The sequence below is a fragment of the Dicentrarchus labrax genome, unplaced genomic scaffold, assembly GCF_905237075.1.
Source record: "Dicentrarchus labrax unplaced genomic scaffold, dlabrax2021, whole genome shotgun sequence".
NCBI lineage: Eukaryota > Metazoa > Chordata > Actinopteri > Moronidae > Dicentrarchus > Dicentrarchus labrax.
The window spans coordinates 23,420,928-23,433,867 of NW_026136715.1; the positions used below are offsets into that span (position 1 = coordinate 23,420,928).

The window sequence follows — 12,940 nt, forward strand, 5'->3', positions numbered from 1 at the left end:
TGTGCATTATTTCAGTGAGTGCAACAGCAACAGAGACTCAGTCCTTTCCTACACCAGTGTGCGAAGTAACAGCTCTTACCTGGGGAGTGATGAGATGGGATCAGGTAAAGGAAACAATGGAAAAGCTGTGTATCTGTAAATATAGTTTATTCTGCAGAGTTGTACATTACATTTTCATCCAGTAGACCTCTTATTAGAATATCTGTCCTTTCATCTACAGTGACACTTTTTCTATTGTTTTGTACTCCAGCACATTTGGATTTCAAGTGAAACAATAATCATTTCAGAGCCAAAACATGTGTCACTGTCCAAACAGACACTGTAAAGTGAATTCAACATAAACAGCATAAGCTAGGCTGAAGCAAACACACGCTTCCTTAGTGTCAAACAAAGACAAAGAAATAATGGATGTTTGCATAAGAATTGATCAGTAGTTGCCAACTTGTGATTCTTCTGTACTTCGTTGGTCATATGTCACGCTTTCAGAACGCCAGAACAGAGAAATGCTGTAGATATATCTTGGAGGTGACTGTGGTCAGATATTTCAGACACAACATTTCATAATCCTCGCAGCCACATTTTTTTGTGCTGCAAGCCAACTATGTGTCCACTGCTGTTTATCACTTTGTTTTTATCAGCATTAGACAGTCTTAGACAGCCCACAACGAGACATTCTATTGAAATGATTTATTAGCCTTCATCCTCTCCCACTTGATACTTGAATTTACATGAAAACAGATGGATGGAAACGTGCAGATGGTCAAATAAAAATGTGTGATTTCTTCTCAACTTTTTTGTTTTGTGTTTTATTTATATATTTATTTTTGGCTGCTAGGGGACGAGCTGCCGTGTGACATGAGGATTCCCTCGGATAAACAGGACAAGCTGCACGGCTGCCTGGAGCACCTTTTCAACCAGGTTAGTTCTGGGGCTCAGTTTAGGGTAATAAGTAGATTTATTTTAGGAAGTTTTGTGTTGCAGAATTCTAGACCGTCCCAAACAACTTCCTCCAGACCCTAACCTCAGTCTGATTCTGATTTTAACAAACATTGCAATAATCTCTATTTGAAAACTACACTTTGGAAGAAGGGGGGATTAACTGAGAGTTTAAACACAGCCAAAAGATTTAAAATGAAAGATAGTGAAACAAGAACACACACACAAGCAGCATTAAACCCCCACCACTGCCGCCAAACCATTTGGAACAGATGATTGTGATAGTAATCAGTCAGCATCTGGGCTGAGTTACTTCATGGAGCTCTCTGTCCTCTGGTCAGGATCCTGCTTTTCTCTCTCATCTTTCACTTGACCTCCTTTCTTTTCCACACACACACACACACACACACACACACACACTTGCACTGGAACGTGTACCCAGTTAAAGACATCCATCCATCTTTTCATGTCCTCTCACCAGAATTTGATGTCCTTCGACTTCCCTCTTGGGCTTGCTCTCACTTTGGCTGCTATAGTTATTTCCACATGTAAACAGCAGCTCAGGGGGGGCTGCAAACACAAACCTTGTTGTTGTTAGTGCTGAAAGGCCCTCACCAGAAGCTATTGCCGAGTTGTGTGTATGTGTGTGTTTGTGTGAGTATGTGTGTGTTTGAGTGACATGGAAAGAAAGGATGCAGTTGGTAGAAGAAAGGAAGAAAGATGATTTATTACCTGACAATCTTTGTGTGTGTGTGTGTGTGTGTGTGTGTGTGTGTGTGTTGTTGTGTGTGTGTGTGTGTGTGTGTGTGTGTGTGTGTGTGTGTGTGTGTGTGTGTGTGTGTGCGCATGTGCGCCTGCGCGTGTGTCCTTTTATTTCTGCACACAGGTCGACTCCATCAACAGCCTGCTCAAAGGACCTGTCATGGCCAAGGCCTGTGAGGAGACCAAGCATTTTTACTCTGACCACAGCCAACCAGGTATTTATTTATTTATTTGTGTGTGTGTGTGTGTGCGTGCATTGACTGCTTGAAAGGGGAGAGGGCATGTCCTCATGCTACTGTTAAAACAGCTACACAACAGATAGACACACTCATGCATTCCTGTGTTTTATGTGAACAGAATTCCGCCAAACAGAGGATTGGACTGTCCGTTGTCGTTACATTATCCACAAGAACATCCAGGAGGACCCTTGGAACCTGCCCAACTCTATCAAAACCCTGGTGGAGAGCCTGCAGAGATTTGTGGATGGTTAGTGGAACGACACACACGTGAACATCTACATGTGATCATATACAGTTACAATCAGTCATTCCATCTTGTTTTCCTTTTACCTCTACAGATGGAAAGAACCAGCTTCTCCTGGCTCTACTCAAGTGCACAGGTAGAGTAACATGTCATCGTTACACAGAAACCAGTTCATATTCAGAGCAAGGTGGTGGCGGGTAATCAAACTAGATAAAACAGTTCTAATTTTCCATAAAATTACCAGAAGAGTTGTCAAGCCGGCTGTGCAATCACTCAGCAGAGTTCAGTCTCAAGCAGCAGGAAAGGCCTCATGACTGCAGTATTTTAAATGATTCCAACAGTTTAGAGCTCTTTGCAAATGAGATCATCCATCATATGAAAATACAGCCAGTTCTACATTAGGACATCTGCAGCTCCTTAAAATATCTTTTAGAGATTATTAAATTATAACAAAAGTATTTATTTAAAATGACATGAATACAGTTTCTTTGGAATTTTTCAACATTTAATTAGGTTTAATTTTTTCGTCACGTTAGCTTTGAAGCATTGCACGTTGACTTTCGTTTTAATAAAAAACAGCCTGATTTAATAGCCATATACCAAGTATGTTTTGATTTCATCACATCTGCTTTATTACAAATAGATAAAGCAGATGTTTGAATTGATTTAGTTTCCAGTATAATTAAATAGTTAAAAAAAAAGTCTGTATATTTGTACAGGAATGAGGGTTGGTGTCAGAGCACATGATGTTGAACTGTACACAGTGGCAGATGGTGCTAGTTAATGGGAGATATCCTCTCAGGGGATCCAGGCTAATTTAATAAAGTATACGTATTGGAGCAACTCGAGGACACATGTAATGAGGAAGATTACACTAGGACCCATGATCTTTGTACCCCATGAACTCCCTCCATCACTCTCTGACAAGAATATTTCTCCCACTCCAACCTTCCAACACCAGACACATCTCTACAGCTGCGGCGGGATGTGATCTTCTGCCAGGCAGCGACGGGCGCCCTGTGCACACTGGCGGAGCAGCTGTTGGCGGCGTTGCGATCGCGGTTCAACAACGCCGGCGAGTACCAGGAAGACGGCAAGGAGACCAGCCGCAAGTGGCTGGAGCAGATATCTGTCATTGGTGTGCTGCTGCACTTCCAGTCCACGCTAGGACCACACCTGGTGAGGACAGGTTTCCTGTTGTTTGACAAGAAACTGATGTGTTTTCTAACGCAGCCATAGCTTCAGATTGGAAGTCTTACCTGATGCAGTTTTAAGAAAACATGTAGTGGCTGTCTAGCCACGCAGCTGTCTTCCAACGATCAAAACTCTCTTCCTGGTACGACTTCTGAGCTTTCTTTCTCTCCTCCGGCAGAAAGAGGAGCGGACCATGCTTGAAGACACCAAGGCAGCCCTGTTGGACTTGGACAAAGTCACTGTGTTCTTCAGGCAACTGGAGGATGAGTGTCTCGTCGCAAGTAAGAGACTCTATCAGCAAAGACTGACTTGGCCCATTCAAAACAAACTGCTGCTAAAGAGCAGCTGTATGGTTTGACCAACTCGGAATAAAGTTCCATTATGTTGATGTATGGTAGCTATTGAGGGTGAAATTGCCATTTTGCCGTTGCAGATTTCATTTTCTTTTCAGTGGCGAGTGACTGAACAGGGAACTAAAACAACACCATAACGGCTCCATAAATCATCTTAAACAAGAGCAGAACCTTGTCCTCGTTGTCCTTGTATTAGAGATAAGATGGTCCCTTTCCTGACAGGCTTCATTTAAACTTTAATGCTGCTGTGAGACACATGAAATACACACACACGCACATATGACACCGTATATATAACACATACTTGGTGGAAGCACCCACATATATACACAAACAGTGCCTTTAAATACTAATACAGATGTAATTCTTGCATAAATTCAGCATATGTTGGAGCATGAAAATTATTTTGTGGTTTGGGTTGCTGCTGTCCTGCCGAACGCTCAAGGTCGAAACATTTATTTCAGAGTAAGCATTCAAATACAATAGTGTACTGCAGTTGTTTGAACAGAGAATGCACCCAGGTTTTTCATAGTGGGCATTGTGAGCATCTTGACACGAGTGTATGTATATAAAGTTTAAGACCTGGGCATATTTGTGCCTTTAATAACCTCAGTATCTGTATTCACTGAAGGTGCTCCGGGCTACCAGAAGCCTTAAAGCCAGCACATACAAAAGGACGACTGCATCCTGAATCAGTTCTCTTTTCAGCAGCCTCAATATGGCCAGCAGAGATTGCCGCTCAAAGGAAAAGCACAACATGCACTTCCCATTTTAGGAGGCAAAGCTATGGATGAAGCAAGGATGCTATTATAGGTTCACTCATAGCGGCAGAAAGTATTTAGTGCACACATGAATATATTGTGCATCAACATGCAAATCAATGCATGCAACACGTATTGGCCTGGTAATTCATACAGCATATATTCATTATGTACGACAGGCACGTAGAGAGTATAGAGAGTGTGCAGACCCAGTATCTTTGATATAAAAAAATAATTTTTTAACCAAACTGCTCTGCTGACGTTGCATTTTATGCTCAGACTGCTGCAGTGCAGGCAGATGGTTTGTGGCGGCAGCATCCATTGGACAGTATTGATTTGCTAATAGCATCTTCAGCAAACTGGAAGCTGCATGTAGGTAGGGGAGAGTGATTTAAGCAGCACAGAGCTTGAGGCCCCTGAGTTCAGCCTGAAGCATCACAGCCAATTCCACGGGATTATGACTTGATGGGCTCTCTAGGAAAGAGCGTTGACCCTAGAGGTCGCTCAGTAAAAGGTCATACTTTCCTTTTTCTTGGAACTGCTCATGCACCACTGTCAGAAAATGTTAGGAGAAATCAGCTTATACATTATTACTAGTCATGTATTGTTTGTAGATTTAGACAAGTTTACTGCTCTGCATACAAGTGCTGCAGTAATGACAAATTCTTTTAAACTGCAGTTGTTGTAGGTGCAAAATGATATTTAAAAACAGCTTACATACATAGCAGTATGTGTTTTGCAGATTATTCTATCACGACTAACACACAGATAACTACCACTGTTATATTTAGATGTAATTTTTTCCATTACTGTGCATTACAGTGTTGAAGCAAAACTACAGGGAGACAGGGGACACAGGGAGTTCTCCACATTCAGTTCTGGCAGGGTGCACTTTGGAAACTTTGGAAAAAATGCAAATGATTTGAAGTGATTGATTCTCAATAATGCAGCAGTATGTCTGTGCTGTTTTTAATGACTAAAACCAGCAGAACTTCTGACTATGACAAATATATTGGAGGGTGCAGAAGTTAACAGTGACAGAGAACAATGCACAGGTGTCCTTTTTCTGTTCACTGTAAAACTTCACTATTGATTCACTATTACTTACTCTATCAATGTTGAATTTGTATATGTGAAATTATTGACAAATATAAACTCTGTGGATGTCTATAACAAAATCTCTGAATGCTCTTAAAGGTTACAATGTCAACTATAAACTTCATAGCCACTTACCATTCTCACATTTTCATTTGCTGAGTGGCTCAGACAGCCAAAAGTATGATAGTACAGTGTTGTTAATGTCACCCATCCCTGCCTGTATTGCAGACACACCAGTGTGTTACCAGGTGGAGGGCAGCCGACAGGCCCTGAGGGTCACCCTGTACCTGGACAGCTGTCACTTCAGTGAGCTGCCGAGTCGGCTGCAAAATGGAGGCAGCCTCAAGCTACAAACTGTCCTCTTCACCAGGGGTAAGTACTGGGCAGACTGGGACAGAGGAACTTGAGAGAAAGCTGGAAGTCCAGGGTGAAGATGAATAGGTATAGCATAACACAACAGTGTCAAGTGGGGCTGGGTGTTGTTCCTTTTTAAAATACAATACCGGAGTACCAGAGCAATTGTTTTATGCAGAATTTGAGAGAGAGCAGACCAGAGTCAGTGGCGTCAAATTCAGGGAGAGTTGTATTGAACACAAAGGGCATGAAAATCACTTATATGCACTATACATTGAATTATATGATTTAAAAGCACTTAATGCTTTATGCAGCCTCTGAGCCTCTCACACATGCACATGTCCTGATATCTTTATGTGCTTTTATTGAGTTAGATTGTCGCCTTTTATTGGTTATTTAAAACTGCTTTTACATTCTCCTCTCCTGCCATGATCCTTCCAGTTCTAGATCAGTCTCGGCAGGCCTAGTATGAATGGATAGCACTATGCATCAAGCCTGTCTGCCAAATAGCCATTAATTTTCCATAGACAAGTGCCAGTTGGAACACTAACCCAATGAGACAGTTCATATTGCTTTCATGTACTTCAATGTAGAACAAAGTGTTGCTACACAGCCTCAGAGCCATTCAGCAGTGGTGATCTGTGGATGAACACTGCCATCTACTGGAAAATAGTCAATGCAGGTTGGACGTAGGGACTATGAGGCCCCTTGTGATATTGCAAATGCTGAAGTTTGTGTGAATGTGTGGCCATATCTGTGAGCACCATATGTCCTTATGTGGATTAAATAAAAATTTTATTTTTATAAAATTTTAGGCAATACTTCTTTAGAGTCAAGTTTAGGATTAGATTTAAGGCTGGTTAAATTGGATGGATTTGGTGTTCAGAGTTAACATTAAAATCATGTTCTTGTTAATTTGAGGGATAATGATGAGGTTTCAAGAGGTCAGGGTTAAAGTTGGAGAGCATGAAGATATGCAATCATATAATTGTGTGCCCATACGTGTTGATGGAAATGCCTCCTGCCTGTTTGATCCAGCACTGGAGCGTCCAGAGGGAGTGTCCCAGCAGGACTACGCAGCCATGGAGGAGTTCCAGCAGCGCATCAACGCTGTCTCACTAGAGAAGGTCAAGGCCTACTACCGCAGACTCAGGTAAACTATGCTACACTGCATCACAGCCCTCCAGTGGCTTAGTCACTAGCACTCAGGATATATTTCACCTTAAAGGGAGAGTTCACCCTGTGGCGTTGCATAAGCTAGCAGAAACTACGCTTCGATTGCTGTTTCACTTTCAACTATTTTCAAGGTCTAGAATTTTTCAAGGTTAGAGCTGTATCATTTATCTAGACCCACATCCACTAACAGGATTTTGTTGGCTGCATTAAAAGCTCATTTAGTACTGCCAAATGACTCCTTTAGATCTACTGTTGACCTTACAATTTCTAACGGTTTAAAGAGCCTCTTTAGTTGTAATTGTTTTTTTGCCCTGTAACATATTTGTGTCTTTCTAATGGCCTGTTAATATGCTTATGATTTCTGATATCTGCACGCTAATTCCCACGAAGTGACTCATGCAACATTAATAAATGATGAAACATGTAGTGTAGCAGATGCATATTCTATAAAGTGAGGTACTCTAGATGCTCGGTGACTCAGCTCTCACACAGAGTGAGTCAGAGGTGGAAAAATCTGTAGATTTCCAATCGAGATGGAGAGTTTTAAAAACTGAAATAGATATGTTTCTGTCCTAACAGGGCTTTCTATTTGGAGAAGTCCAATCTCCCTACAGACTCAAACACCACAGCAATGAAGATAGACCAGGTAAACATACACTTATTTTCATGTATTTCCCATTTACTGCTTTTGCTGTGGACATTACAGTCTATATGGTCTTTTATCACGTAACTTTTATCTGTTCTTGTTACATAAGTCCATTTTTTATATAATGTTGTGACTGGATATAAATGCAAGCACAGATACTGGGCCTTGAAGTTAGAGACCTTCAACCAAGCATTTCAAAAGTAAGATGAACTGGTGTCCTGTTCCCTCCACTGGAAACCCCCATTAGCTCGTCAAGACCCCCCTTTTAACTCCAACTAACCTCAACACTTCAACATTATAAACTGCTTCCATTCGAACCTGAAAATCCTAGTGTCCCAAACTGACTGTAGATGAAATAGATTCCAGTGATTAAAACTGAATAGAATAAACAGTAGTTTCAATATATAGAGCTTTATTATCAAAGACTGCAAAGAGTTGAACCTCTTTGTGTTATTTTTGATGGTCTTCCCCGATTTCTGCTCGTGCTCCATCTTAACAAGTCAGTTGCTCTACTTACTCTACTAGTCTAATATTGAATATTTAGAAATATATCAAGTAGTGTGTTTTTTTTTTAAATCTTGTTTCTCTCAAATTGAATGTGACTATTATTTTGAACTACTCTGCTTATATTTTTATACTGTCACATGTCTTGAGAAAATTTTAATTATATAGAAAACAAGTGACTTTTTCCTCAACTTGGTTTAAAAAAACCCAGATTTGAACAGTCAATAGTAGTGTAAATGACTTGGTAAGATGGCCACTTTTGATAATATTGTATTATATCATCTTGTCAACAGTCCATTTAAACGCTGACCCTCTTCAACCTTCATTGTCTCCTCCTCATAGCTGCTGCGACCCCTCAACACACTGGACGACCTCTGTCGACTAATGCAGTCTTACGTCAATGTGCGCCCGAGCACCCAGGGCCACCCGTCAGGTGTCAGCCTACTGTGTGTGTCCTCTGAGCTGTGTAACCGCCTGGGAGCCTGCCACATCACCATGTGTGGTACAGGCATGCAGAGGTCAGCCTGGCACCAAGCCAACATTATTATACTGCTTGTAGTACCACTTGACTGTCAGCTGGAATAAAGATTAACACAGTGCAGAGTGGATGACATGCACAGCTGAACCTCAGAAGTGCACCCTTTGCCTCATTGTCTGGATTATTCTACTTCGAGGTGTACAGCAGGTGCAAATATGGACATTAGCGTGTTTGTTAGATCACACAGTGCTGACCATTTTGCCTTTTTGTTTTTTGCAGATGTACCCTAAATGTGACACTGGAGCAGGCAATGATCTTGGCCAGGAACCACGGTCTCATGCCACGCTGCATCATGCAGACCATGGATATAATGCGCAAACAGGTAAACCTCAGGGGCAGTTGATCTCGGAAGTCCAGTATAGATCCCTCAGGGGCTTTTGTGACTTCCCCCACTAAAGTCTAGTTTCTTTGCAATTGCATTTTTGCAGTAGAAATTATTTTAGTAACCACCATCAGTATCACAATATTAGTATGTGTATTCTTCTGATATTGGTGTATATTATGATATAGAAAATGAATGCAGAAATCACTTTTGACAGTGTGATATTGGATGCACTAAACCATATAATATAATAAACAATATACTAAAATAATTAGCATGGATTATTTCTTTTAGAAAACTACATTTGGTAAATGATAGTCATAACAGAGTATGCCATGATACAATTTTACTGAAAGTTAAAAAATAAAAATACTTAATCACTGGGGTTGAGTCAGTACTGAAACGGGTATCCAGTATGAACAATGTCTTTTTTACAAGTGTCATCAGAGTGAAATGTTTCAATATCCATTTTCTAATAAACAATAAATATTGCAACTTTTTCACTAATTTAAAAAAAGAAGCAAAAAACTAAATAAATAAATAATTGCAACTTCTGATCAACCCATATCCATTTTGGTATAAATCAACAACTTCCTCAACAAGTTGTACATCGAATTCACTAACCTAGGTTTTTTCTAGACATTGTATGTTTTGTCATTCAACTTATAGCATATGTTTTGTCTTCTACCAGGGAGCAAGAGTTGAGCTCTCTGCTAAAAATCTCAAGGTAATGGACCAGATGCCTCCATCATTCCCAAGGTACGGTATAACTGCCAGGCTTCTCTTCCCTCGCCATCAGTAGATTATACTATTCATGGTCTTATACAAGGCAGATTCCCTTCATTTTAAGTTTTTCTTTTTCAACAGGCTCTTCAAGCTGTGCTTGCCACCTTCAGATGGAGAACTCTAAGAAAACCGTCACTTCAGAGAACTCATCAGAAAAGGGGGGATGTGGAAGAGGAAGATATGATGAGAGATGACAATGACAAAAGAACACAAGTCTTACTGCTTTCCTTCCAAGACACACTGCCAATGGAAGACCCTTGCCCTGCCCCCACTGCCCCAGTTACACAGGGATCATTCCACCATGGATACCACTAGCTTCTTCAGTGCAACATACAGACTAAAAAAGACTAATGTCAGTTACCAGGGAGCACCTATGGTGAGACTGATAAAGCTTGAAATTCAAGACTATACTCAACTCATGTACTGTTATGCTGGGAAGCCCCCCAGAAGTATTAATGCTTTGGCTGTCTGTCTACACAAAGCTGACATGAATGACTTGACAACTGGTGCAAAATATTCACAAGTGAAAGGGAGATGCCATTTTAAAGGCCTCATAAAGAAGACATGCACAGTGATTATGCTCATAACAGAGCTCTTATTATTAACTGGATTAACCAAACTACCTGTAGCTGACTGTCATCCTAAATGCAGATGTTATCCATTTTGCCTTGGACTGCAACTCCAGAGAGCTGTCTCTTTCTCTGTTTGGGCCGGTGTTCCCCAGGGCTCAATGTTTGGACCCCAAGTGAAGTAGAATACTTGTGAATGCCCTGGTATTCCTGTCGGTTAGCTGGCTAAATAGATAGAAAGTTAAAGATAGATAGAGAGATGGAAGTAGGGATTGAGGGACAGATGAAAAGACGAATGATCGGGGGGCTGCTCTTTCTTCAGCACGTTGCATGTGGTTACTGTGCAATTACTGTAGGTTTAGTGTGAGTACTGTATTACTGCACTATATGAAGGATAGTTATTTATTGTGTCCGGAAGGAGCATTTTTATCCCTCACTTATACTATATCAGGTATTAAAGAATCTAAAAGCATTCCAGCCTACGTATTGAACAGTATTTAAAGGACCAATGGCATGCCATTTTTTAGACGTAACTGCTTGTGTATTTTATTTATGTGTATGGACTTTTATCACGTCAGGAAGTGTTACTTTGATCTTCAGGGAGAGCAAGGGTGGGAAGAAGAACAAGCTAGCTAATCAGAATCAGGACAAAGGAAGCTAAAGCAAACTATACGAGGCTGCTTGACAATAAGCAGCCAAGTCAACAGGTTGGGATATTGAATCTTTGTTAAATTATTAATATATTAATTCAAATGTACTAGTTGTTAACTAAGACATTTTTTTGATTTTAAATTGGTTTTTACATTGTCATTGGACTATTGTATTTACTGTAGGTATTAAAATAAGCACAATGATTGGTCCATTCAAGTTGCAGTGTTAGCAAAAAGTACTGTATGCAGTTTGTGGATGATGTAAACAAAGGGATCGTTTCAGGACTGAAACCCAGTAACATTATTTTACTGAAGATTTTAATTTCTTGTACATACAAACTGTAACAATGTCAGAGAAAAAGATAGGATGTGTCTCACAGCAGCAGAGTAATGCTATAAATTAAATTGGATTATTTTTATGGAGATAATATAGTATAGAAAACATTTTCTATTCATGACTGTGCGTTTGAAGAGAAGCTGTTTCTCTTTGCTAAGCGTAACCTCACTGACAACTTGTTGTTTTTGACTGTTAAAAAGGTTCCACGTGCATTTCAAGAATCTGTCTTGACATGCTGCTTTCATTAGGCGGATCACTTAGTCCCTTTTATTTATTTAAAAGCAGTCTGGTTCCAAATGAGCATGTTGGAATAGTCTCTACACATCCCTCGGCACTAGCATGGCCGCTCTAAATTTGCATCCCTCTTTCGGCATATAAGACTCATTATAATGTCCCTCAACAAATTTGATCTTAATCTGAGCAGTGTACATTGTATGAACTCAGAATCTGGTTTTAAGTGTGTGTCACCCATTTAAATTAGCTAATGACTGCAGCATGTTAGTGTAGCTGGACAAACGAATACGTCACTGATTACACGTTTATTTACATTATTCTAATGTTTTTGTATATACTTTATTTGCAATTTTATGTTGCTTGAAAATAACTGTACAAAGGATCTTTGTTGAATCTTTCTAAAATTATCATTGTAAATGCAATCTTAACAAGATAGTAAATAAAATGTTCACAGTATGGAAATGTGTTTCAGTGAAGCAAGTGATGATCCAACAGAGGACGTGATAGTTTCCCTCAACCTTTTTTTTTCTCACTACAATTTATCTTGTAATTTTGCTCCTTCACAATTTGTCCTACCCATGTTTATGTCGCCTTTGGTCTTCTGTGTTTGACTGCAGTTTCATAGGAGTGACTCACAGAAGATTATTACATCTCTTTGCCTGATCACACCATATCAGCAGGCTGTGACTAAGTGTTACTGGAAGTCAACAATAGGACTTCTGACTGAAGTGGTTTTCATTTTCCAGTCCATAATGTTTCTTTAAGTCACTGTACATAAGCTATTTGGTCCTGGTTTCTTCCGAACCTGATGCTTATCATGGGAAAATTGGACTCATTCAGAACATACTTCTATACATTACTATACATTTATGTTGCATATTCATTTAAGTGCTCAGCTTAAGTGAGGGCTGAGATGTCATGCTGATGTTTGACGGACGCTTTAAGATTTTGGCAAGTTCTGTATGTGTCCTATTACTCAATCAAAGAGCATAAACCTTAAAACCACAGCTCGACATAGTTTTTAGCCCTGACTGAGGAAGTCTACACATATGAATATTCCATGACCATGCAGCATTGAATGAAAGCATTATTTGCAGCTCTCTTGGACTTGAGTGGAGAGGATCTCGGGATAGATTTTATAGAAACAAAAGACTTCATTTTCCCCCCAAAAACACAAAAATGATCCTCTCCTCCTAATCAGCAACTTGTAATTGTTTTGACTGAGAAGCTTCAAACT

The 12,940-nt window shown here is 40.1% G+C and overlaps 2 protein-coding genes across 3 annotated transcripts in view; one reads left to right on the plus strand and one right to left on the minus strand.

Moving 5' to 3' along the window:
- The window catches only part of prex1 (phosphatidylinositol-3,4,5-trisphosphate-dependent Rac exchange factor 1), an 81,076-nt gene extending 68,911 nt beyond the window's left edge, over positions 1-12,165 (plus strand). Inside the window, exons 27-41 of one of the 2 annotated variants that reach the window (XM_051426475.1) lie at positions 16-104; positions 836-918; positions 1,823-1,913; positions 2,056-2,184; positions 2,276-2,317; positions 3,143-3,360; positions 3,554-3,656; positions 5,816-5,959; positions 6,980-7,094; positions 7,697-7,763; positions 7,919-7,963; positions 8,610-8,785; positions 9,025-9,127; positions 9,819-9,886; positions 9,995-12,165. In XM_051426475.1, the coding sequence (XP_051282435.1) occupies positions 16-104; positions 836-918; positions 1,823-1,913; positions 2,056-2,184; positions 2,276-2,317; positions 3,143-3,360; positions 3,554-3,656; positions 5,816-5,959; positions 6,980-7,094; positions 7,697-7,763; positions 7,919-7,963; positions 8,610-8,785; positions 9,025-9,127; positions 9,819-9,886; positions 9,995-10,037 (1,516 nt within the window). In that variant the 3' untranslated portion in view covers positions 10,038-12,165. The remainder of the gene's footprint in view (positions 1-15; positions 105-835; positions 919-1,822; positions 1,914-2,055; positions 2,185-2,275; positions 2,318-3,142; positions 3,361-3,553; positions 3,657-5,815; positions 5,960-6,979; positions 7,095-7,696; positions 7,764-7,918; positions 7,964-8,609; positions 8,786-9,024; positions 9,128-9,818; positions 9,887-9,994) is intronic. The other variant, XM_051426476.1, reaches the window with a different exon arrangement.
- Positions 1-12,940, minus strand: part of ampd1 (adenosine monophosphate deaminase 1 (isoform M)) — a 207,229-nt gene that overhangs the window by 177,374 nt on the left and 16,915 nt on the right. The gene's annotated exons all lie outside the window — the stretch shown is intronic.